Genomic DNA, 17,884 nt, shown 5'->3' with positions numbered 1-17,884 from the left:
AAAGAATACTGAAGGTGAAATCCCCAACGATGTAGTTCACAAGTTGTGTCTCTGTCACTGAAAGACGCATAACTGTGTTTCGAAATGCTCATACTTAATGACACAAAGTGCAGGTAGCACTGTGCATCACAGAGGTATGAGACTTTTATGGTCCTCTGACTAGTCTGGGAATGGAGGAACTCACAATCTACAAGACTGTTCTCAAAACTAGAAGTTTAGAGGGCTAAATTAATAAAGAATTTAAGGCATGTATAGGCTTTATGAAAACCTTGGCAGCTGGCCTTTGAACTAAATTTTGTATTTTAAACTAAGAGATAAAAGAAAAATGGAAGAAAGAAAAGGGGAGGGAAAAGGCAAGACTATGTTCAAGGGACTTGGAAGTCAAGGAAAAGCAAATGATTTTCTTTCATCTGATCTACATTTATTTTTTTACAGTAATTACTTAAAACCCTAAGGACATGAGAAATCTCAGAACATAATGGTGAAGTTATAAATACTCACCTTTGATATTAAAGGTTCCTCTGAGCTCTTCTCCAAGGAAACAAGAGTATTTTCCCATTTGTTTGCTATTAAAAACGGTGAACCTAGAGATAGAGTTATAAATTCAAGCTTATTTCCCAAAATACTTAATAAAAATGAAGACAGCCATTGACCAAAATTTTAAAACAGAAATAATTTCGTAAACATGAAAATTAGAATATTATAAGAACATTTAAATGATTGCAAAAGAAAAAAATGCTTAATGAGTGGAAAGATGTGCAGTTAAACTGGCTGTGGCTGGCGGTCTGTGCCCTTATATGCAAACCTGTATTGACTGTATAAGGTGTCCCCCATTTTAGTTGTATTGAAACCATCAGTAGTCTCAAGGAGCGCGTCATCTTTCTTCCAAGTCACGTTCATTGACATCACATCCTCAGATGCTGTGAACGTGCATTCGAGTTCCAGGTGAGAAGGTCTTTCCAAAGTTATATTTTGTTCTGATACTCTGGTCTGTTCTGCTCAACACAGAAGAACAAGGAACTATGTTATGAACATTATGTTTGTAGGCAAATTCACTACATCAATACACACACACACACATACACACGCATATATATACACACATGTATATATGTACATATTAGGTACACACATATTTATATGCATACACACATACACATATATACACGCACAGTACTTTTATAAACAACATGTATCCAAACCATTTCAATGTTTAACAGTGCTCTACTTAGATTCTTATTGTTAAAGTTTTTTTTATATATTTTATGTATACAAGTACACTATACCTGTCTTCAGACATACCACAAGAGGACCTCTGGAAGAGCATTCAGTGCTCTTAACCTCTGAGCCGTTTCTCCAGCTCAGATGATGTGACTCTTATACAAAAATAAGGACCATAAAAAGACTGCCAGGAAACGACACTGATAAACACCTTCACCAATGTACCAGGATGCAAAATTAAAACAAACAAACAAATCAGTAGTCTTTCTATATAATGACAATAAATGCACTTCGAAAAACCTTTGGGGAAACACTATCATTAACATTAACCTACAAGTGAAGAAAGAGAAACACTCCTCCATTGTTGGTGATATTGCAGACTGGTACAACCATTCTGGAAATCAGTCTGGAGGTTCCTCAGAAAATTGGGCATTGAACTGCCTGAGGATCCAGCTATACCTCTCTTGGGCATATACCCAAAAGATGCCCCAACATATAAAAAAGACACGTGCTCCACTATGTTCATCGCAGCCTTATTTATAATAGCCAGAAACTGGAAAGAACCCAGATGTCCTTCAACAGAGGAATGGATACAGAAAATGTGGTACATGTACACAATGGAGTACTACTCAGCTATCAAAAACAATGACGTTTTGAAATTCATAGGCAAATGGATGGAACTGGAAAATATCATCCTGAGTGAGGTAACCCAATCACAGAAAAACACACATGGTATGCACTCATTGATAAGTGGCTATTAGCCAAATTACCCTAGATGCAGAGAACATATGAAACTCAAGGATGACCAAAATGCGAATGCTTCACTCCTTCTTTAAAAGGGGAACAAGAATACCCTTGGCAGGGAACAGGGAGGCAAAGTTTAGAACAGAAGCAGAAGGAACACCCATTCAGAGCCTACCCCACATGTGGCCCATACATATACAGCCACCAAACTAGATAAGATGGATGAAGCAAAGAAGTGCAGGCCAACAGGAACTGGATGTAGATCTCTCCTGAGAGACACAGCCAGAATACAGCAAATACATAGGCGAATGCCATCATTAAACCACTGAACTGAGAATGGGACCCCCGTTGAAGGAATCAGATAAAGGACTGAAAGAGCTTGAAGGGGCTTGAGACTCCATATGAACAACAATGCCAACCAACCAGAGCTTCCAGGGACTAAGCCACTACCCAAACACTATACATGGACTGACCCTGGGCTCCAACCTCATAGGTAGCAATGAATATTCTAGTAAGAGCACCAGTGGAAGGGGCAGCCCTTTGTCCTGCCAAGACTGAACCCCCAGTGAGTGTGATTGTTGGGGGGAGGGTGGTAATGGGGGGAGGTTTGGGAGGGGAACACCCATAGAGAAGGGGAGGGAGAGGGGTTAGGAGGATGTTGGCCTGGAAACCGGGAAAGGGAATAACAATTGAAATGTAAATAAGAAATACCCAAGTTAATAAAGATGAAAAAAAAAAAACATTAACCTATAAAAACTTTAAAATATCTTGGAATAAATCCAACCTAGGAAGCAAACAACTTTAATACAATGAAAATTTGAAGTCACTGAAGAAAGAAATTAAAGAACATGCCAGAAAATAGAAAGACTTCTCACACTTGTGGTTTAGTAGGATGAATACTGTGGAAATGGCTGCCCTACCAAAAACAGTCTACAGATTCAATGCCATCCCCATCAAAAGTCAAATGCCATTATTCACAGAAACTGGAAAAAAAGCTTAAATTTCATAGGGAAATTCAAAAGACCCAGGATATTCAACAGTTCTGTGGTTTTATGAAGAGTGAGAGTGATGGTTCAATCCTCACGTCTTGCTATAACTGCCAAATCTATGCTTACTGAGCAGAGTTAAATCCGAGCTTCAGTCTGGCCCTGCCAGTGTGCAGTGCAGCATTTGGAGTGCACGCCTCAGTAGCTCTTCCTCTGTCTCATTCAGCTATTAAGAATTAGAGGAGACAGATATGACAGCCTTAGGCCTTTGTGACTTGCAAGAAAACTTTCCTTCAGCTTTGCTTATAAAGGAGAGTAAGGAAGGGGGAACCACAGTGAAGAACACTAAGTATCTGAGGTAGGGGCTGGAGAGATGGCTCAGCGGTTAAGAGCAATGACTGCTCTTCCAGAGGTTCGGAGTTCAATTCCCAGCAAATGCATGGTGGCTCACAACCATCTGTAATGGGCATCTGATGCCCTTTCTGGTGTGTCTGAAGACAGCTAGAATATACTCTTATACATTAAATAATAAATAAATAAATAAATAAATAAATAAATAGAATCACATTATCTGCAAAAAAGACACTTTTAATTTCTTCGTTCGTTTTTATAAATCTTATCTCTTTCACTTGACATCCATATGTACTCACACACATAGACAACACAGACAGCAAAGACTATTTTGATACAGGGGGAGTGGATATCCTTGTTTTATTCCTGATTTTGGTAGAAATGATTTTTTCCTTGTTTCCTCCATTTATGAGGATGCTGGTCCATGTCAGGAGTAAGTTACCTCTATTGGGTTGCTGGCCAGGAAGGTCACATAGACCCTAAAGTGGCATACTATTGCCATTGTCCTTAGTTATGCTCCAGAACTTGACAGTAAAAGCCTATTGCTAAAGGCATCATAAATTTGAATAATGTGAGGGGGGGAGTGATCAAGCTGGAATTGACCTGGAATTTTTACCCTAATCTACAGGCTAACTTCCATGGTGCTAAAGATGCTATGCAAGTTATTGGAGGAGGGAAGAAATCAATCTGGTCTAGCTGTGGTGGCTGCTAGCTAAAATTACAAGCAGCCTGGCAAGATATATCAACCAGTACCACAGTGCACAAATGCTATGGGAGTAACCATGACAAGATTTAAGGGCCATTCTTCCAAATGAAACTATTACTTGGGGCCATTATCAGGTCCAAGAACCTGTCCTGTGTCCAAACAAGTTATGGGCTTTAGGTGAGACCCTACCTACTACTATTACTCTGCCAAGGAGACACAGCATTAAGTTGGCTTCCAATGAATTCTCATTACACTCACGGTGGCATGAATGATAACTGTTCCATATAGTCTCAGGGATTTAAACATTTGGTCTCCAGTTGGTAGTGCTATTTTGGCAGGTGCAGCTTTGCTGGAGTAAATATGTTAGGAAAGGTGGGTTTTGTGACTACGTCACTGTGCCCTAGGAGTATAAACTTTATCCTTGATCCCATTCCAAACGTCCCTGTTTCCTGACTACAAAGAGGTGGGCAAATTGGTTCCAAAATATTCTACTATGATGTTCTGCCCGGCTGATCCAGAAACAATGGAGCCAGAGAACCATGCACTGAAACCTCCCAGGCCTGAGGCAAAATAACTCCTGCCTCCTTTACATTGTTGCCCCAAGATAATTATCAGAGAAACAAAACTCTAATATATTAATAAGAATATGGATATACAAATAGAAATATATACTCTTGAAGTAGTCCAGAATAGTAACAAAATACAAAACATTTTGACTGAAAAGTATTTAAGTTTTGATTTAGCTGTACAAAAGGTCATTTTCCCCTTCCCATAAATGGCCTTTCTCTCCCTCTCCTGCAATTAAAATGCTAAACATATAAATGTAGAGAAAATTGTGTTAAGCAAAATGTCAAGCACAAGAATTTAAACCCAAACAGCTTATTTGTGTGAGATGAAAAAGGAAAGTTGATTCATACCAGAACAGAGTACAATAGTATTCTAGTTTGCTTTCTGTTGCTTTGATAAAGCTTCCTGACCAAAAGCAACTCAGAAGAGGAGGGCTTCATTTCGCTTGTACTACATTCAACATCAAAGGAAGCCAAGGAAAGACCCAGACAGTAACAGGCAAAACCATGGAGGAATGCTGCTTACCGGCTCGCACCCTCTGGCTTGCTCAGCTTTTTTTTCCCATTTACATTACCCATTATCAATGATCAATGAAGAAAATGCCCCACAGATACATCCCCAGGCCAATCCAAAGGAGATCATTCCTCCACTGAGTTTTCCTCCTCCCTGGTGACTCTAGTTTATGTCAAGTTGACAAAAATTCAGTAGTGTTATCAGTCTAGGAGGGGAGGGCAAAGGACAATTAATGGGTATGGGGTGTGGTTAGATATTCTAATGTTCCAAAGACCAGGATAATAAGCACAAGATACAATTAACTGTGCGCCTCAAAACAGCTAGTGGAGTTTGATGACACCAAAACATGACACTTTGGAAGTGATGGATTTGTAGATTACTTGACTTCCCTGTACTCTAAAAAGGTCTCTTAAAGGGCCATATTGTATTGAACATCTAGAGCAGTTGACTTTGGATGATTAGAACCTCATGTATCCATCTGCACAGACAGAGTTATTCAAAGTCAAAGCTATTCAGGACTATCTTTAGTTCCTCCAGTAACCATTTACTGTCCACCATTGCATTTGGCCTAACATCTTTGTCACTTCTAAATAAAAATCTGCCATGTACAGCGACTTGACCCATTGCCAACCTCTACCACCTTGGTGGCTAAGAATACAATAATATTTGCCCACCTTGCTCTGATAGTAGTTCCCAGCTAATGACTATGCTGATGTACATGGCTTTCTTTTGTGATTATAGAAATTTACATAACTTCTTCCACTAAGGAACACTTCATTTAGGGTAACTTGAATCTGTGTTCTGAGCCACCACGGTCCCTCATAAGTGCCTCAAAAGCAAAGTATTCCCTTTAAAGCAGAGTTGTGTATGTTTTTTTTAATTGACAATATATACACACAAAAATATTTCACTGGATCGTCTTGAGGTTGTATTATTATTTCAACTTATGTTTCTACTTTTACAAAAGATATATAATTCCTAACTGTTCCTTTGTCACTTTTTTCCAATGCTACTATAATAATAATTAAACCAACCTTTCTTTATCCATCTGTCCTTTGTTGGTTTAATTCCAGGTGCCTCAGAAAGTAAAGATCTCCCTACCCATAAATCTGGCTACAAAGAAGAGATAAATCAGACTCTTGACTAGTCCAGTTCATCCGGAGTCTAACTGATAAGTCAAGACCTCTGATGAAGACAAGTTGGATTTATTGGTAGGAAAGTGCCCCAGTAGTGTAGCCAGTCAGCATGTGGAACTCAGACATCTATCTGCCAGCAGGAGTGCTCTAGTGAAAATATCAAATAAACAAATAAAAGTGTGTCTTATTTCCAACTATGCCACTGACTAGCCAAATGAAAGGGGGGAAGGGTACTTTCTCCTTATTGATCCTTAGCAAATCAATAAGAAGGAAATTAAACACCTACTAAAGACCAGTCCGGGCATTCTGCATCAACTACTACTGCCCTGTCAGACACAGACCAGGACTACTCATGGAACAAGAGCACCCACCTGTCCATCACCCAATTCAACACCTAAGAGGAAGCTGGAGGGGGAGTGGAAAGGTCCTGAAATAGATTATGTCTGATTTCCTGTTGCTGAAAATACAGACAGAAAGAGCTTGTTAAAACTGCATCCCAAGAAAGCAATCAACAAACTCAAGACTGCTGGGAAATTCGACAAGATAAAGAATCTGCGACATTCCTTCAGATAAGTTAAAAATGGGAGAAGCAGTATGTTTCAGAAATGTTGATATGACAAATACTTTAAAACATGAATAAATGTCTTTAAAAAAAATAAAAAGCTAAATATTGTGTGAGTTCCAGAACAGCTAGCCAATGTTACACAGAGAAACTAGGTCTCAAAAACAAACAAGCAAAAGCAACCAAAAAACAAAAAAAGCAAGATATCATATTTGGGATATAATAATTTACTGTACTTGGGAACTAAAACAATATAGAAAAAGTAGGTCGCTTCTACACAAATATCAGAACAATGGTTGTTACTCTGAAGAGGTACGGGAGGTGCTACATTTAGGAGAGGGTACTCTAATCTATAAACTCATTTCCCAAGACTTCTAGTTCATTCTTAAGGACTGCAGAGGCAAAATATAAGAAAAATGGACAGAATTTAGGTGAGCACATACATTATGACATCATGACATCATACATCTGAACTTTACAAAGTGCTATCTTAAGCAGTACAGGCCCAGAGCTTGCAAAGGAAGAAATGTATCTAGCTAGTGAACCGCTCTGTGAGAAGACACGAGAAGTAACTGCTATTTAACTGCGAAATTGCTCAACTGAACTTACATCCCTCCCTGGCACTGAAATACCTTAACAGAAGTCAAATTATATGGGAGGAAACTGAGTAAAACTGAAGGACTTCTAACATCTGCATATCTGCTGAGAAGCCACCTACATACCAGAACCACAGTAATGGCAGTGAGAGGCTATTTCAAGGTCAACTATATTTAGTCTTGAGATTATTTTTTTCTACACACTTTTCTCGCATTTAGCCCTGGGTAGTCTTAAAATTGAGTTCTCTTGGTAAAAATTTACCTTAGTCAACTTTTTCAAAACTTAAGCTATTCTGGTTGTTTTTTTCCCATATTCCCAATTTCAATGGCCAACATACCACACAAAATGTCCTTTCATACATTAGAAAGTAACTTTGTGTCAGCAAGATAGCTCAGCAAATCAAGGGGCTTAGCACCAACTGTGACATCCCAAGTTCTACCTCCAGAACGCACATGAAGAGATGTGAAGAGAAGGAGATGGAGACTCCGAAAACTGCCCTCTGACCTCCACACATGCACATACATATACACTGAAATTAATTAATTTTTAAAGAGGTTTGATAGCCAAATTGAATAAATTCATGATGCTATCTTCAAAGTTCATCTTTTTTATTTTTAGTATTTATGTGCCATTGTTTCGCCCGCAGGTCTATATGTGTACCGTGCGTGTGCCTGGTACCCTCTGAAGCCAGAAGAGTGTGTTGGGTTTCCTGGAACTGGAGTTACAGAAGGCTGTAAGCTGCAATCTGGGTGCTGGGGACCGAACCAGTCAGAGGCCTCACAGAGACCAGCAACTGCTCTTAACTGCTGAGCCATCTCTCAGTCCCCCAAAGTTCACATTTAATCTATCTGTTGGCTACAAGACATCAGATATTGCCAAGGTCTTTCATTCTTTGAAATCCCCTTTGCTTCTCTCTTTCATTCTCAGTAAACCCCACCATATGCCAGGCACACCAATCCTTCTACTGCTCCTTCAGTATTCCTGCTTTGGGGGATCTGCTTTCTGGTGTCTTTCCTTTACCTCTCAGTTTGACCCTCCTGTGCTGAATCCAATGATTAGCCTCTAATGCCCTTAAAACACTGTTTGAAAAGCAAGAGTACTACTCAAAACTTCATTCTTGGCCACTGACCCACATGTTCTCTGAGCATCTAAACCTGGATATCCGAAGGAACTTCAGACACAGTCTGTCCTAGGCTGGTCCAATGGCTTCTGCCATTCCTTGGGCATTAACTAACTCAAATCAGTAGGAGTCCATTAATTCTCCTTCTGAAATAGCTACCAAATTTGCCCCATTTTCTCCAACCTTCTTCCTCATAGTCCTTAGTTATCTTTCACCAGGACTGGAAGGACATGATTTCCTCACTTCTCTTGAAAGTTACTCTTCTTCCACTTAAAACAAACCACTGTAACTATACCAAGGCTGTGTCTTTAACATCAGACCTCAGGTTGTCCAGCTGCCCTGCTGTGTGAATGGTCGATCAGGATCATGAACCTGATGGAATCAGTGATCGCTGGGAGACGGACCTCCACACGAGTGTGTAGGGGAGCTTCTGACATGTTTCACTGAGGTGACAAGAGCCACCCTGAATGTGCATGATTCTATGGGCTGAGGGGCAAGCCTGAATAAGGAGAAAGCAAACTGTGCCCAGTTGTGGTGTCTCCTTCTGACTACAGGCACAACATGATCAGCTGCATCAGCCTCCAAGTGCCTCACCCTCTCCACCATTAGTGAAACCTCAAACTGTGAGCCCAAAATAAGGTCTTCCTCAAGTTGCTTTTGTTGGAGATTTTGTTACAGCAGATAAACAAAAACAAAAACAATACCAAAAACAATTAATTTAACAGCTTTTATTTCTGAAGCAAAGGATCTCTGTAATGGACAGTTGTTGTTGTTGTTGTTGTTTTGATTTTTGTTTGGGTTAGTGCATGAGTGTGTGGGTGGATGTGTGCATGTTGCGGCGGAGATCCAATCCAGGTCCTGGTATATGTTAGGCTGCTAGGCAAAGGTTCCACCATCAACTATACCCCAAGCACCCCAGTCTCCTTGCCTCATGTCGCTATACATCAAAATGGGCTGATACACAGGAAGTCTGTATAGGAAGCACTAATGCCCTGCAGAGCAGTGCTCGATAAGCACGTTCTTGCTGTCTGAGTGTGGAATGTGATAAAAGCCCACGGGCAACGTTAGGACTTGAATGTTGACTGCATGGTCTGCAGCATTTCACCTTCACAGCAGTGTTTATGAGGTAAGCAGTCACCCTACTTCACAGATAAGGTACAGGGGAGACTCTCAACCAAGGTGACTGAGATACAGGCACAGCCCTGAACTTCAAATGTAAATGTGGCCAAGCCCAGATACTCCCCTCGCCAACAACACAAACTCTGGAAGATCTAAAGTTCTTGTGAAAATAGCATCAACATCTTCACCTCCCAACTGTTCAAAGTCAGGACTTGACGTGAAATAACAGAAGTCAAAGGAAACCTAAAAGTATAGCTGCTTACTAAAGGGAGCAAAGAACAATAGCTAAGTGTCAGATGAACACATTTATTTAAAGCATTCGTATGCTCAACTAAATGCTCTCCCATGGTGCAAACCATAGCATAGCCTTTCTCCGCCACAGTCTTTCACAGGCCACCAATTATTTCATGTTATATCATGTTTTCCATAACATTTTTGCAGCACTCTTTACTTCTTGTCAAGGAATCACAGCATTAAAACTATGTAGAAAACTCTATCTCTCCCCTGAAAATCTTTTGTGGTTAACCAAGAAACGGACTGCAAGCTCAAGAAACAACATTTCAAACTTCCCTCATATTGCACAAGGACAACACATCTCTGTTGTCTTGTTACTCAACACCCATGACATCTACGGCTCTAAGAGTGTAGAAATGTACTTGGTTTCTGAAACACATTAAAAATTCTGTGATTCCAGAACTTTGGAGGCTGAGACAGGAGGATCCCAATTTTAAAACCAGCCTGGACTACATCCCAATGTAATAATTTATAGCTGCCTAAATACATAACCAAGATATTATATACATAAGATCTTGGTAGAATCTTTTAGCAACTTGCCATCTTAAGAGGAATGGGAGGTACACCTACTCTGACCATTTAGAACTGTGTTCTCTTCAACAATATAACTGGAAATTTCTAGATACTGTTTTCAAATGTGCTTTGAAAAGTCCAATGAATTGAAGCATTCTCTCCTGGAGGAAGTAAGGCAGTTCATAAAACTTCAGAAGCCACCAAAATGTAGAAAGTTCTAGAAACTCAGAACTTGCGAAGATTCATAATCCTATTCCTGAAGTTATAAATGTGGTAAGTCCTGCTGGGTATGTGTGACTACCTTTGTGGAGGTTTTTTTGTAAGTATGGGAGAGAGCTCCAGGTTGCCCACATTGAGCTGGGCTTTATGAGTCACACAGCTAGCTGCCTTTGAGACAGTCACACATTAAGTAAATCTCACCCATGCTCCTGTACCTGTCCCCAAAAACACACATAGTGATTTGCCAAGCCAGACTTAGGCATAAATAGAAAATACAGAGCCTCAATACTCAGACCTTTTTCACTCCATAAATCAGTGAGGTCTGTGTTACCTCCTCTATTTTGAATAAAATACCCAGAAATCTTACAGAAAGTCCAAAGATCACACTAGCATATAGCCGATACCTCACTCAGTAAAGGAAAGCTATCCGTCATACTCTTAGCATGCTCTTGGCTCATGATGGGGCACATCAGGAGACAGAGGTAGACAGATCTCTGTATGTTCAAGGCCAGCCTGGTCTACACAGTGAGTTCCAAGACAGCCAAGGCTACATAGAGAAACTCTGTCTTGAAAAAAATAAATAAATAAAACAAAAGCAAAAAACAAAAACAAAAAACAAACAAACAAACAAAAAAAACACATTGCACTGAGTCATAATTTTATCTTTCCCAAATTAAGCCATGCATTGATGCGAAGACTGATGACTATTATTTCATGGAGTTCAATTATTTATTGGACTCAGTAATATAAAAAAAATCCACATGTTATTCAATCTTCTACTGCTGTGACATAAATTACCTGAGATCATGAACTTCAGGGAAAAAAGTTCACTCTGATTCACACATTCAGGTTATAGTCCAAGAGTTGAGGCCACAGAGACACAGACACAGAGAGGCAAGGGTCTAGTGTCTCTTTCAAGGACATGTCCCCGGTTACATAACCTCCCCAGCTAAAAGCTCCTTCTTTCAAAGTTTCTACCCTTCTCAGCTAGAAAACATGCCTATAGCTTAGGGGCCTTCAAGGTTTATTCCAGATGAATCTCACTACAGCAAAACCTTCCCTCTGGAAACCCTTATGACCCATAAACCTTGTGATCAAATCCATTGGTTTGTTTTTCACATGGGCATCTTTAAAAAAAAGGAAAACACAGGTCAGTAAGGATAGCGTCTACACAGTGAAGGCAAAGTCAGCTTTACCAAAATAACACACATAGGCTAGGCCATGCTAGGTGGTATTATGCCGGAAGTCACAAGGCACTAGCTAGAGAAATCGGAGATCAAGGTTGTCTTGAGCTTGCTTGCAAAGAGGAGGGAGAAGCAGTATCCCAGTGATTATTCTTTGTCCAGGGAGAAAGACTGCAGAGAGGAGAGGAGCTGTGGCAAGCCTTCTGGGAAAGAAAACTATGGCAGGGACAAAGTCTATAACCTAACAACAGATGACCATCCAAGGCTCAGAACAGCACACCCGGTCCCTACACTCAGGGCACTTGGGCCAGTCCCATTATTTCTCTTGTAACTAAAAGTATGATTTTATGATTCTCCCTCTCTTCATTTACAAAGCAAGAACCTCCATACCACTAACTTATCTCCAAATTCAGATCAACTTCAACCTTCTCTACCGTGAAGGGACATTTCAAGTGTGCACACTGTCTTAGATTGCCTTCTACTGCTGCGATAAGCACCAAGACCAAGTACAACGTGAGAAGGGGAGAATCCTGCTCAGTCTGCCCTGAAGGTAAGACAGAGCAGGCACTGGAGGCAGGAACTGAAGCAGAGACCATGGAGGAGTGCTGCTTACTGGCTTGCTCCCCTGGGCTGCCTCAGCCTGCTTTTTTACAGTACCCAGAAACTCCCAGTTGTCCTCTGACCTCTGCATGGACTCTGTGGCACTCACTGTGCACATTTATGCATGACATGCATATTAATAAATGTAAAATATTTTTTAATTTAAGAGTACTTTTACAGACACTCTGCTGTGCTTACAGACAGGAGCCTAGCATCACTGTCTTCTTAAAGGTTTCACCCGGCAGGCAGCTGATGGAGACAGATGCAGAGACTTACAGCTAAGTGTTAGGCAGAACTCAGGGATTCTTGTGGAAAAGTCGGCGGAAGAATTGAGCGAGCCAGAGGGGTCAAGGACACAAGATTTACAAAGTCGTCAACTAACCCGGGCCCTTGGAGACTCACAGAGGCTGAACCGCCAACCAAAGAGCATGCATGGGCTAGACCTAGGCCCTCTACACATATATAGCACAATGTCGCTTTGTCTTCATGTGTGTCCCCTAACAGTTGGAGTGTGGCTGACTCTGACCCTGTTGCCTGCCATCTTTCCCCTAGATGGGTTATCTTGTTTGGCCTAAGTGGGAGAGTATATGCCTAGTTGTGCTGTGACTTTATGTACTAGGCTAGTCTGGTACCCATGGGGGACTTCCTCTTCTCTGGGAAAGAAAGGGGGATCAGGGCATGTGAAGTTGGGACTGGGAAGGCAGGTGGGAGGGCAGCTGGGTTCAGGATGTAAAGTGACTCCACAAACAAACAAATATTTTTAAGTGAAGGGTAAAAAGTATAAAGGTAATGGGTGACTCACACAACAAAATCTGACTACAGAAATTACTAGGTAGGGATAGACCCTAAGTCTGAAAAATATCTGCTGTACAAGTATGTAGACCTGACCTCAAATTCCTACCATCCACCTAAAATACATACTTATAAATCCCAAGGCTCTTCCAGTGGACCAGGTTCAATTCCCAGTAACCACATAGTACCCGAGCTGTCTGCAAACCTGGTTCCAGGGAATGCAATGCCCTTTTCTAGCCTCCACAGACATTAGGCATGCCGTTGTTGTACAGACTGACATGCAGGCAAACCATAAAATAAATATATATATATATATTTCATGTTCTTTAGTCACATCTCATTGGTACCAATTTTTTTAAAAAAAAATAGCAAAATAGTAAAAGATATTAATAAACAAATATACTTGGACATGAAGAAAAGTATGTTTAAATTCAAAATGCTAATTAAAACGGCGCTTCAGCCCTAACACTCACAAAGAACAAAGTTCAAAGAGTCTGATCATATCTCGGATTAGAGAAGACAGAGAGAAACTAGCTCAAATGTAGGTGTGGGAATGGACAAGCTATGTGAGTACTTCTGCAGGAAAACTTCACGGTATCTACCAAAAGTGCCCATAATTTCTAACTCAGTAATTTTGCTTCATGGTATTCTTCAGGGAAAGCGCCCAGAGCTACGCCCATGGAGTTATCTTCAGGGTGTTTTTATTGTTCATAATTTATAACCGAAAAGGGTGTGCAGGCAAGCTCATTAAGAGAAAATACCCTAGATGACTGGCCCATTTCTGCTGCTCGTACAAGTGAAGACACAAGCTAGCAGCATGTATGTATTAAGCCGAGAGCGCCGAGAGCACCGAGAACTGATGCTGAAAGACAGAAAGCATGTTTCTCTCAGCCCCTCTCTCACGTCTACAGAGTGTTTGTGTAGCGTGGGTCCCTGATGGCTCGGCCTACTGCTCCTAGGAGGGGTGTATCAGAGGTGCTTTGAAGCTCATTGATATATTATGGTAATATCTTCAGCAGTCTCTGCACAGCCAGGGGAGGGGGTACAGCCTTCCCGCTGTGTTCTTCATCGCTTTCCTGTGGGAGAGGCACTGCAAGGGTTGCTTTCTGTGTTACTTCACAGCTTGGTAGTGCCCCAAGACTCTCCAAGGTCTATAAATAATCTAGGGACTTTGTGGGGGAGCTTTGGAGGACCTCTTTATATTTTATGCTTTTTAATTGACGGAGATAGGAGCCCTGAGATTTTAACACTGTATGGAGCTAACGTGAAGAAGTCAACTTCTCCTCCCGTTGGTTTGTCAGCTTGATGCTCTTTCCCTTAGGTCAAACCTTCCACTGTGTGTCCACCCAGGAAGGATCAGCTTTCTGGGACTCCTAGTTACTATTCCTGCCTTGCGTGTGGTCACAGCTGTGTCCTGTAGGACTCTAAAACCTAAAACATCATGGCCTGAACACAAGGACACATCCCCTACTGGGAAGGCAAAGGCAGGCAGATCTGAATTCGAGGCTTATCCTGTCTTACAGAGCAAGTTCCAGAGGTAGCCAGGGCTATACAGAGAAACCCTGACTCAAAAAAACCCATCAAAATAAACAAACACCAAAAAAGACGTGGGACTTAATCTGTGGTCCTCAGATCACTAGAAGCCCCACAGTGGGATTAAGTAGCTCTTGACAAAAGAAGTCAAGCCGTCAGCCTGCTCGAACACAGCTCTCCCTACCTCCAGATTCAAGACAGAATGATGCTTCCTCCCACATGGCTTCACCATCTCTCACGGACACTGACTAGAGACCGGAAGTTATTTGGGTTTTGAACTTCTAAAACTTTGAGTAAATCAACCTCCTCTTCAAGAGTAGATGGCTTCAGGTACTCCACCTTAGTGACAAGACACTAAGACACAGAGCTCCTCTGTTCTATGCAACACAAAGAAGACAAATTTATCCCCCAAGAACACATGACCTCGCATCTTCAGCATAAAGGTCTAAGATGCCATTACGCAGCCTACAGTGCTGCAGTACACAGACTTTCACAGAGCTCTCTAGTCAACAATGCTAATATTTCTGCTGGACCCTGGTTGGAAGGCAAGGGCTGCCTGCTGCTTCTGTCTTGTCCGGTGCTCTAGTGGACTGTGTCCTGTTTCCTCTTTCACTTCTTGTGAATGTCAATGCTCACTGACAGTTTGCTTCTTTGTACATGACCAGTTTTTATGTAATGCTTGACAACTAGATCCTAAAAATATCACTAACTGCTTCAGGCCACTAGAGCATTCTAGGATCTTTCTTCCCTGTGGCAAGCAATCCAGGAGACTGGCAAGAGGGCTAGGAGAGCAGTTTCACAGGAACACACACACACACACACACACACACACACACACACACACACACACGGGTCCATTTGCTCAAGCTCCTGACCCTACAACCTGAGAGGTCCGGCCTGCCTGTGGCTAGGCAACGAGGCTGCATTTCATCATCTCTAGTGACATTACCAAACCTTAGGGCAGCTAAATTAGCATAGTGCACCTCCAGCTTCTGCTTCCTCTTTCCCTTCTGGGGACCTTGCCAGGTCAGCTGCTCACAGCTCGGCTGGTAAACACAGTATGGGTTGGGCCAGCAATGCAAACCCTCATCTGTGCGTCACCAGGCTGATGAACAAAGTGACCCACTGATCTCGTTGTTTAAACCACAACATTGACACACTAACAACAGTACAATGTCCAGAAGAGAAAACACTGGAAGTAACAATATAGAAACATTCTAATTACAGTAATAGAAGCAAGGACTGCCAAATAGTCCAGTATCAAAAGATTCGTTTAAAAAACCCCAGTGATAGCAGAGAGAGGGAAAGATGTTTTTCTCTCTTTAGGACCATCAATGACACATCCACGAACTCACTATTCAGGAAATACAGTCTCTAAACTTAACCTAGTTAGGGTTAAAGCATTTAATCTGACCTTATTTCCATAGATTTTGAATGTCACTTCAAAGCCACTCTATCATTCACCTTAGTAACAAGCAGAGTTGTTCTAGTGACACGGCTAAAAGAAATGAATAATTTGGCCTTAAGAAGATTTTTTGGCCTAGCACAGACCCTGGCGCCAGAATGCCTGGGTTCAAAAAGCCAGTTCCCGCTTGGGATTGGTCAGTTCCCTCATCCTCTGTATGTGTCTCTGTTTTCAACTACAAACTGAAATAATAACAGTGTTCACCTCAAAGAATGGAGGCTAAATCCTATTAAGAAAAAAAAAAAAGATGTAAGGCACACAGTCAACACCACGACTTTCTCAAGCAAATGAAAAAAAAAAAAACAAAACATTTTACGTTTTTAAAAAAGTAATCCTGTTGTTCTTGTTCTATCTTTAAACCAAATGCTACGTCTGTCCATTCTCCCAGGCACAAGGCCACGTTTCCCTTTCTCATTAAGTACATTTATAGAGTGCAGCCAAAGTTGGCATTGTGACCCAGGATTTGTAGCTAATGTATTATGCTTGACTCTCTCTACCAAAAAAAAAATACATTAAGCCAATAGAAATATCAATTTCCAAAGTGGCCAGAGGGGAAAAAATAAAACAAAAGAAGCTACGAGAGGGAGATGCCGTATTATTGACAAGGGTGATGTTGAAATAATTATTGGCAAAAATGTATCCTTCATGGAAAAACGCAAACTCCAGCCATTAGGCCCATAACCTCTAATGCCATCGTTACGGAGATGCGGCAAGTGAGATTGAAGATCATTTTCATGAGATGGTTCTTTAAAAAGTGTGCTGGAAGTGAGATGCCTGTGGTTCAAATTTAAATTCCATGTACCAATACATGTAGCTCCCAGCATGAGAGCAGTAAGGCCGCAGGAGATGCACCCACAGCTCAGAGACTGGGCGTGCCAAAATTAGTGTCAGATCTCTGTTTCTCTTAAGTAAACATCGATTCAGACCTTTATAAAAGCTTTACTTCATAAGGACTGTGGCAACCGAAGAAAAGCTCCCAACCCCAACTCTTCAAGTGTCTCCATGCAAACAAGGCTTTCTTTTATGGGGAAGACAGGCAGTCTAGCAGGATCTTTAAGAGGGAAGATGGACAAATAGCTAGGTACACAGAAGTGATATGCACAAATCGAGGCAGTAAATAACGGGCAGCATGAACAACGGTTCTTTCAGTGAGAGCAGGAATCTGGTTTCAGTTGAGCTACAAGAATAAAGAGTAGCTAAGAGTTAAGCCTCCTGTAGGTTATGTAAATACCCAGCATGGTTTTAGTTAATAAGGTATTTCTTGTTGTACCCTTGAGCATTAATCCTTGATTTCCAGGCACCAGACTCTGCTGAGTGAGACTTACGTCCTGAAATCCACTCTGTGAGACTGGCCAAAGAATTCTCCCCTGGATCCTTCTCAAACAAGAGGTTCATCTCACAGAGGCAATCAACAGCTAGAATATTGTGTGTATGTGTGCACACACAGAGCAAATAACAACACAAGAATACAGATTTGATTTTTACAAGAATAAATCCCAAATGCTGTAATATGAACATCTGGGGATAACAAAGGGTTGCACAAAGTTTTCAACAATGTCTATCCAAACACACAAACAAATAAAGAACAACACAAAAACCTCCTCACATACTGTCATTGGCTTGGAAAATCTGCCCTGTACACTGTTTGTCTAGTCACATGAA

The 17,884-nt window shown here is 41.2% G+C and overlaps 1 protein-coding gene across 1 annotated transcript in view; it reads right to left on the bottom strand.

Annotated features, from left to right (window-relative positions):
- The window catches only part of Emb (embigin), a 47,547-nt gene that overhangs the window by 19,011 nt on the left and 10,652 nt on the right, over positions 1-17,884 (bottom strand). The window contains exons 3-4 of the mRNA XM_032898860.1: positions 806-995; positions 502-584 (exon numbers count right to left, since the gene is read on the bottom strand). Coding sequence (XP_032754751.1) covers positions 502-584; positions 806-995 — 273 coding nt within the window. The remainder of the gene's footprint in view (positions 1-501; positions 585-805; positions 996-17,884) is intronic.

Source organism: Rattus rattus, chromosome 3, assembly GCF_011064425.1.
Source record: "Rattus rattus isolate New Zealand chromosome 3, Rrattus_CSIRO_v1, whole genome shotgun sequence".
In the NCBI taxonomy this organism is placed as follows: domain Eukaryota; kingdom Metazoa; phylum Chordata; class Mammalia; order Rodentia; family Muridae; genus Rattus; species Rattus rattus.
This window is presented reverse-complemented; position numbering and strand designations above follow the sequence as displayed.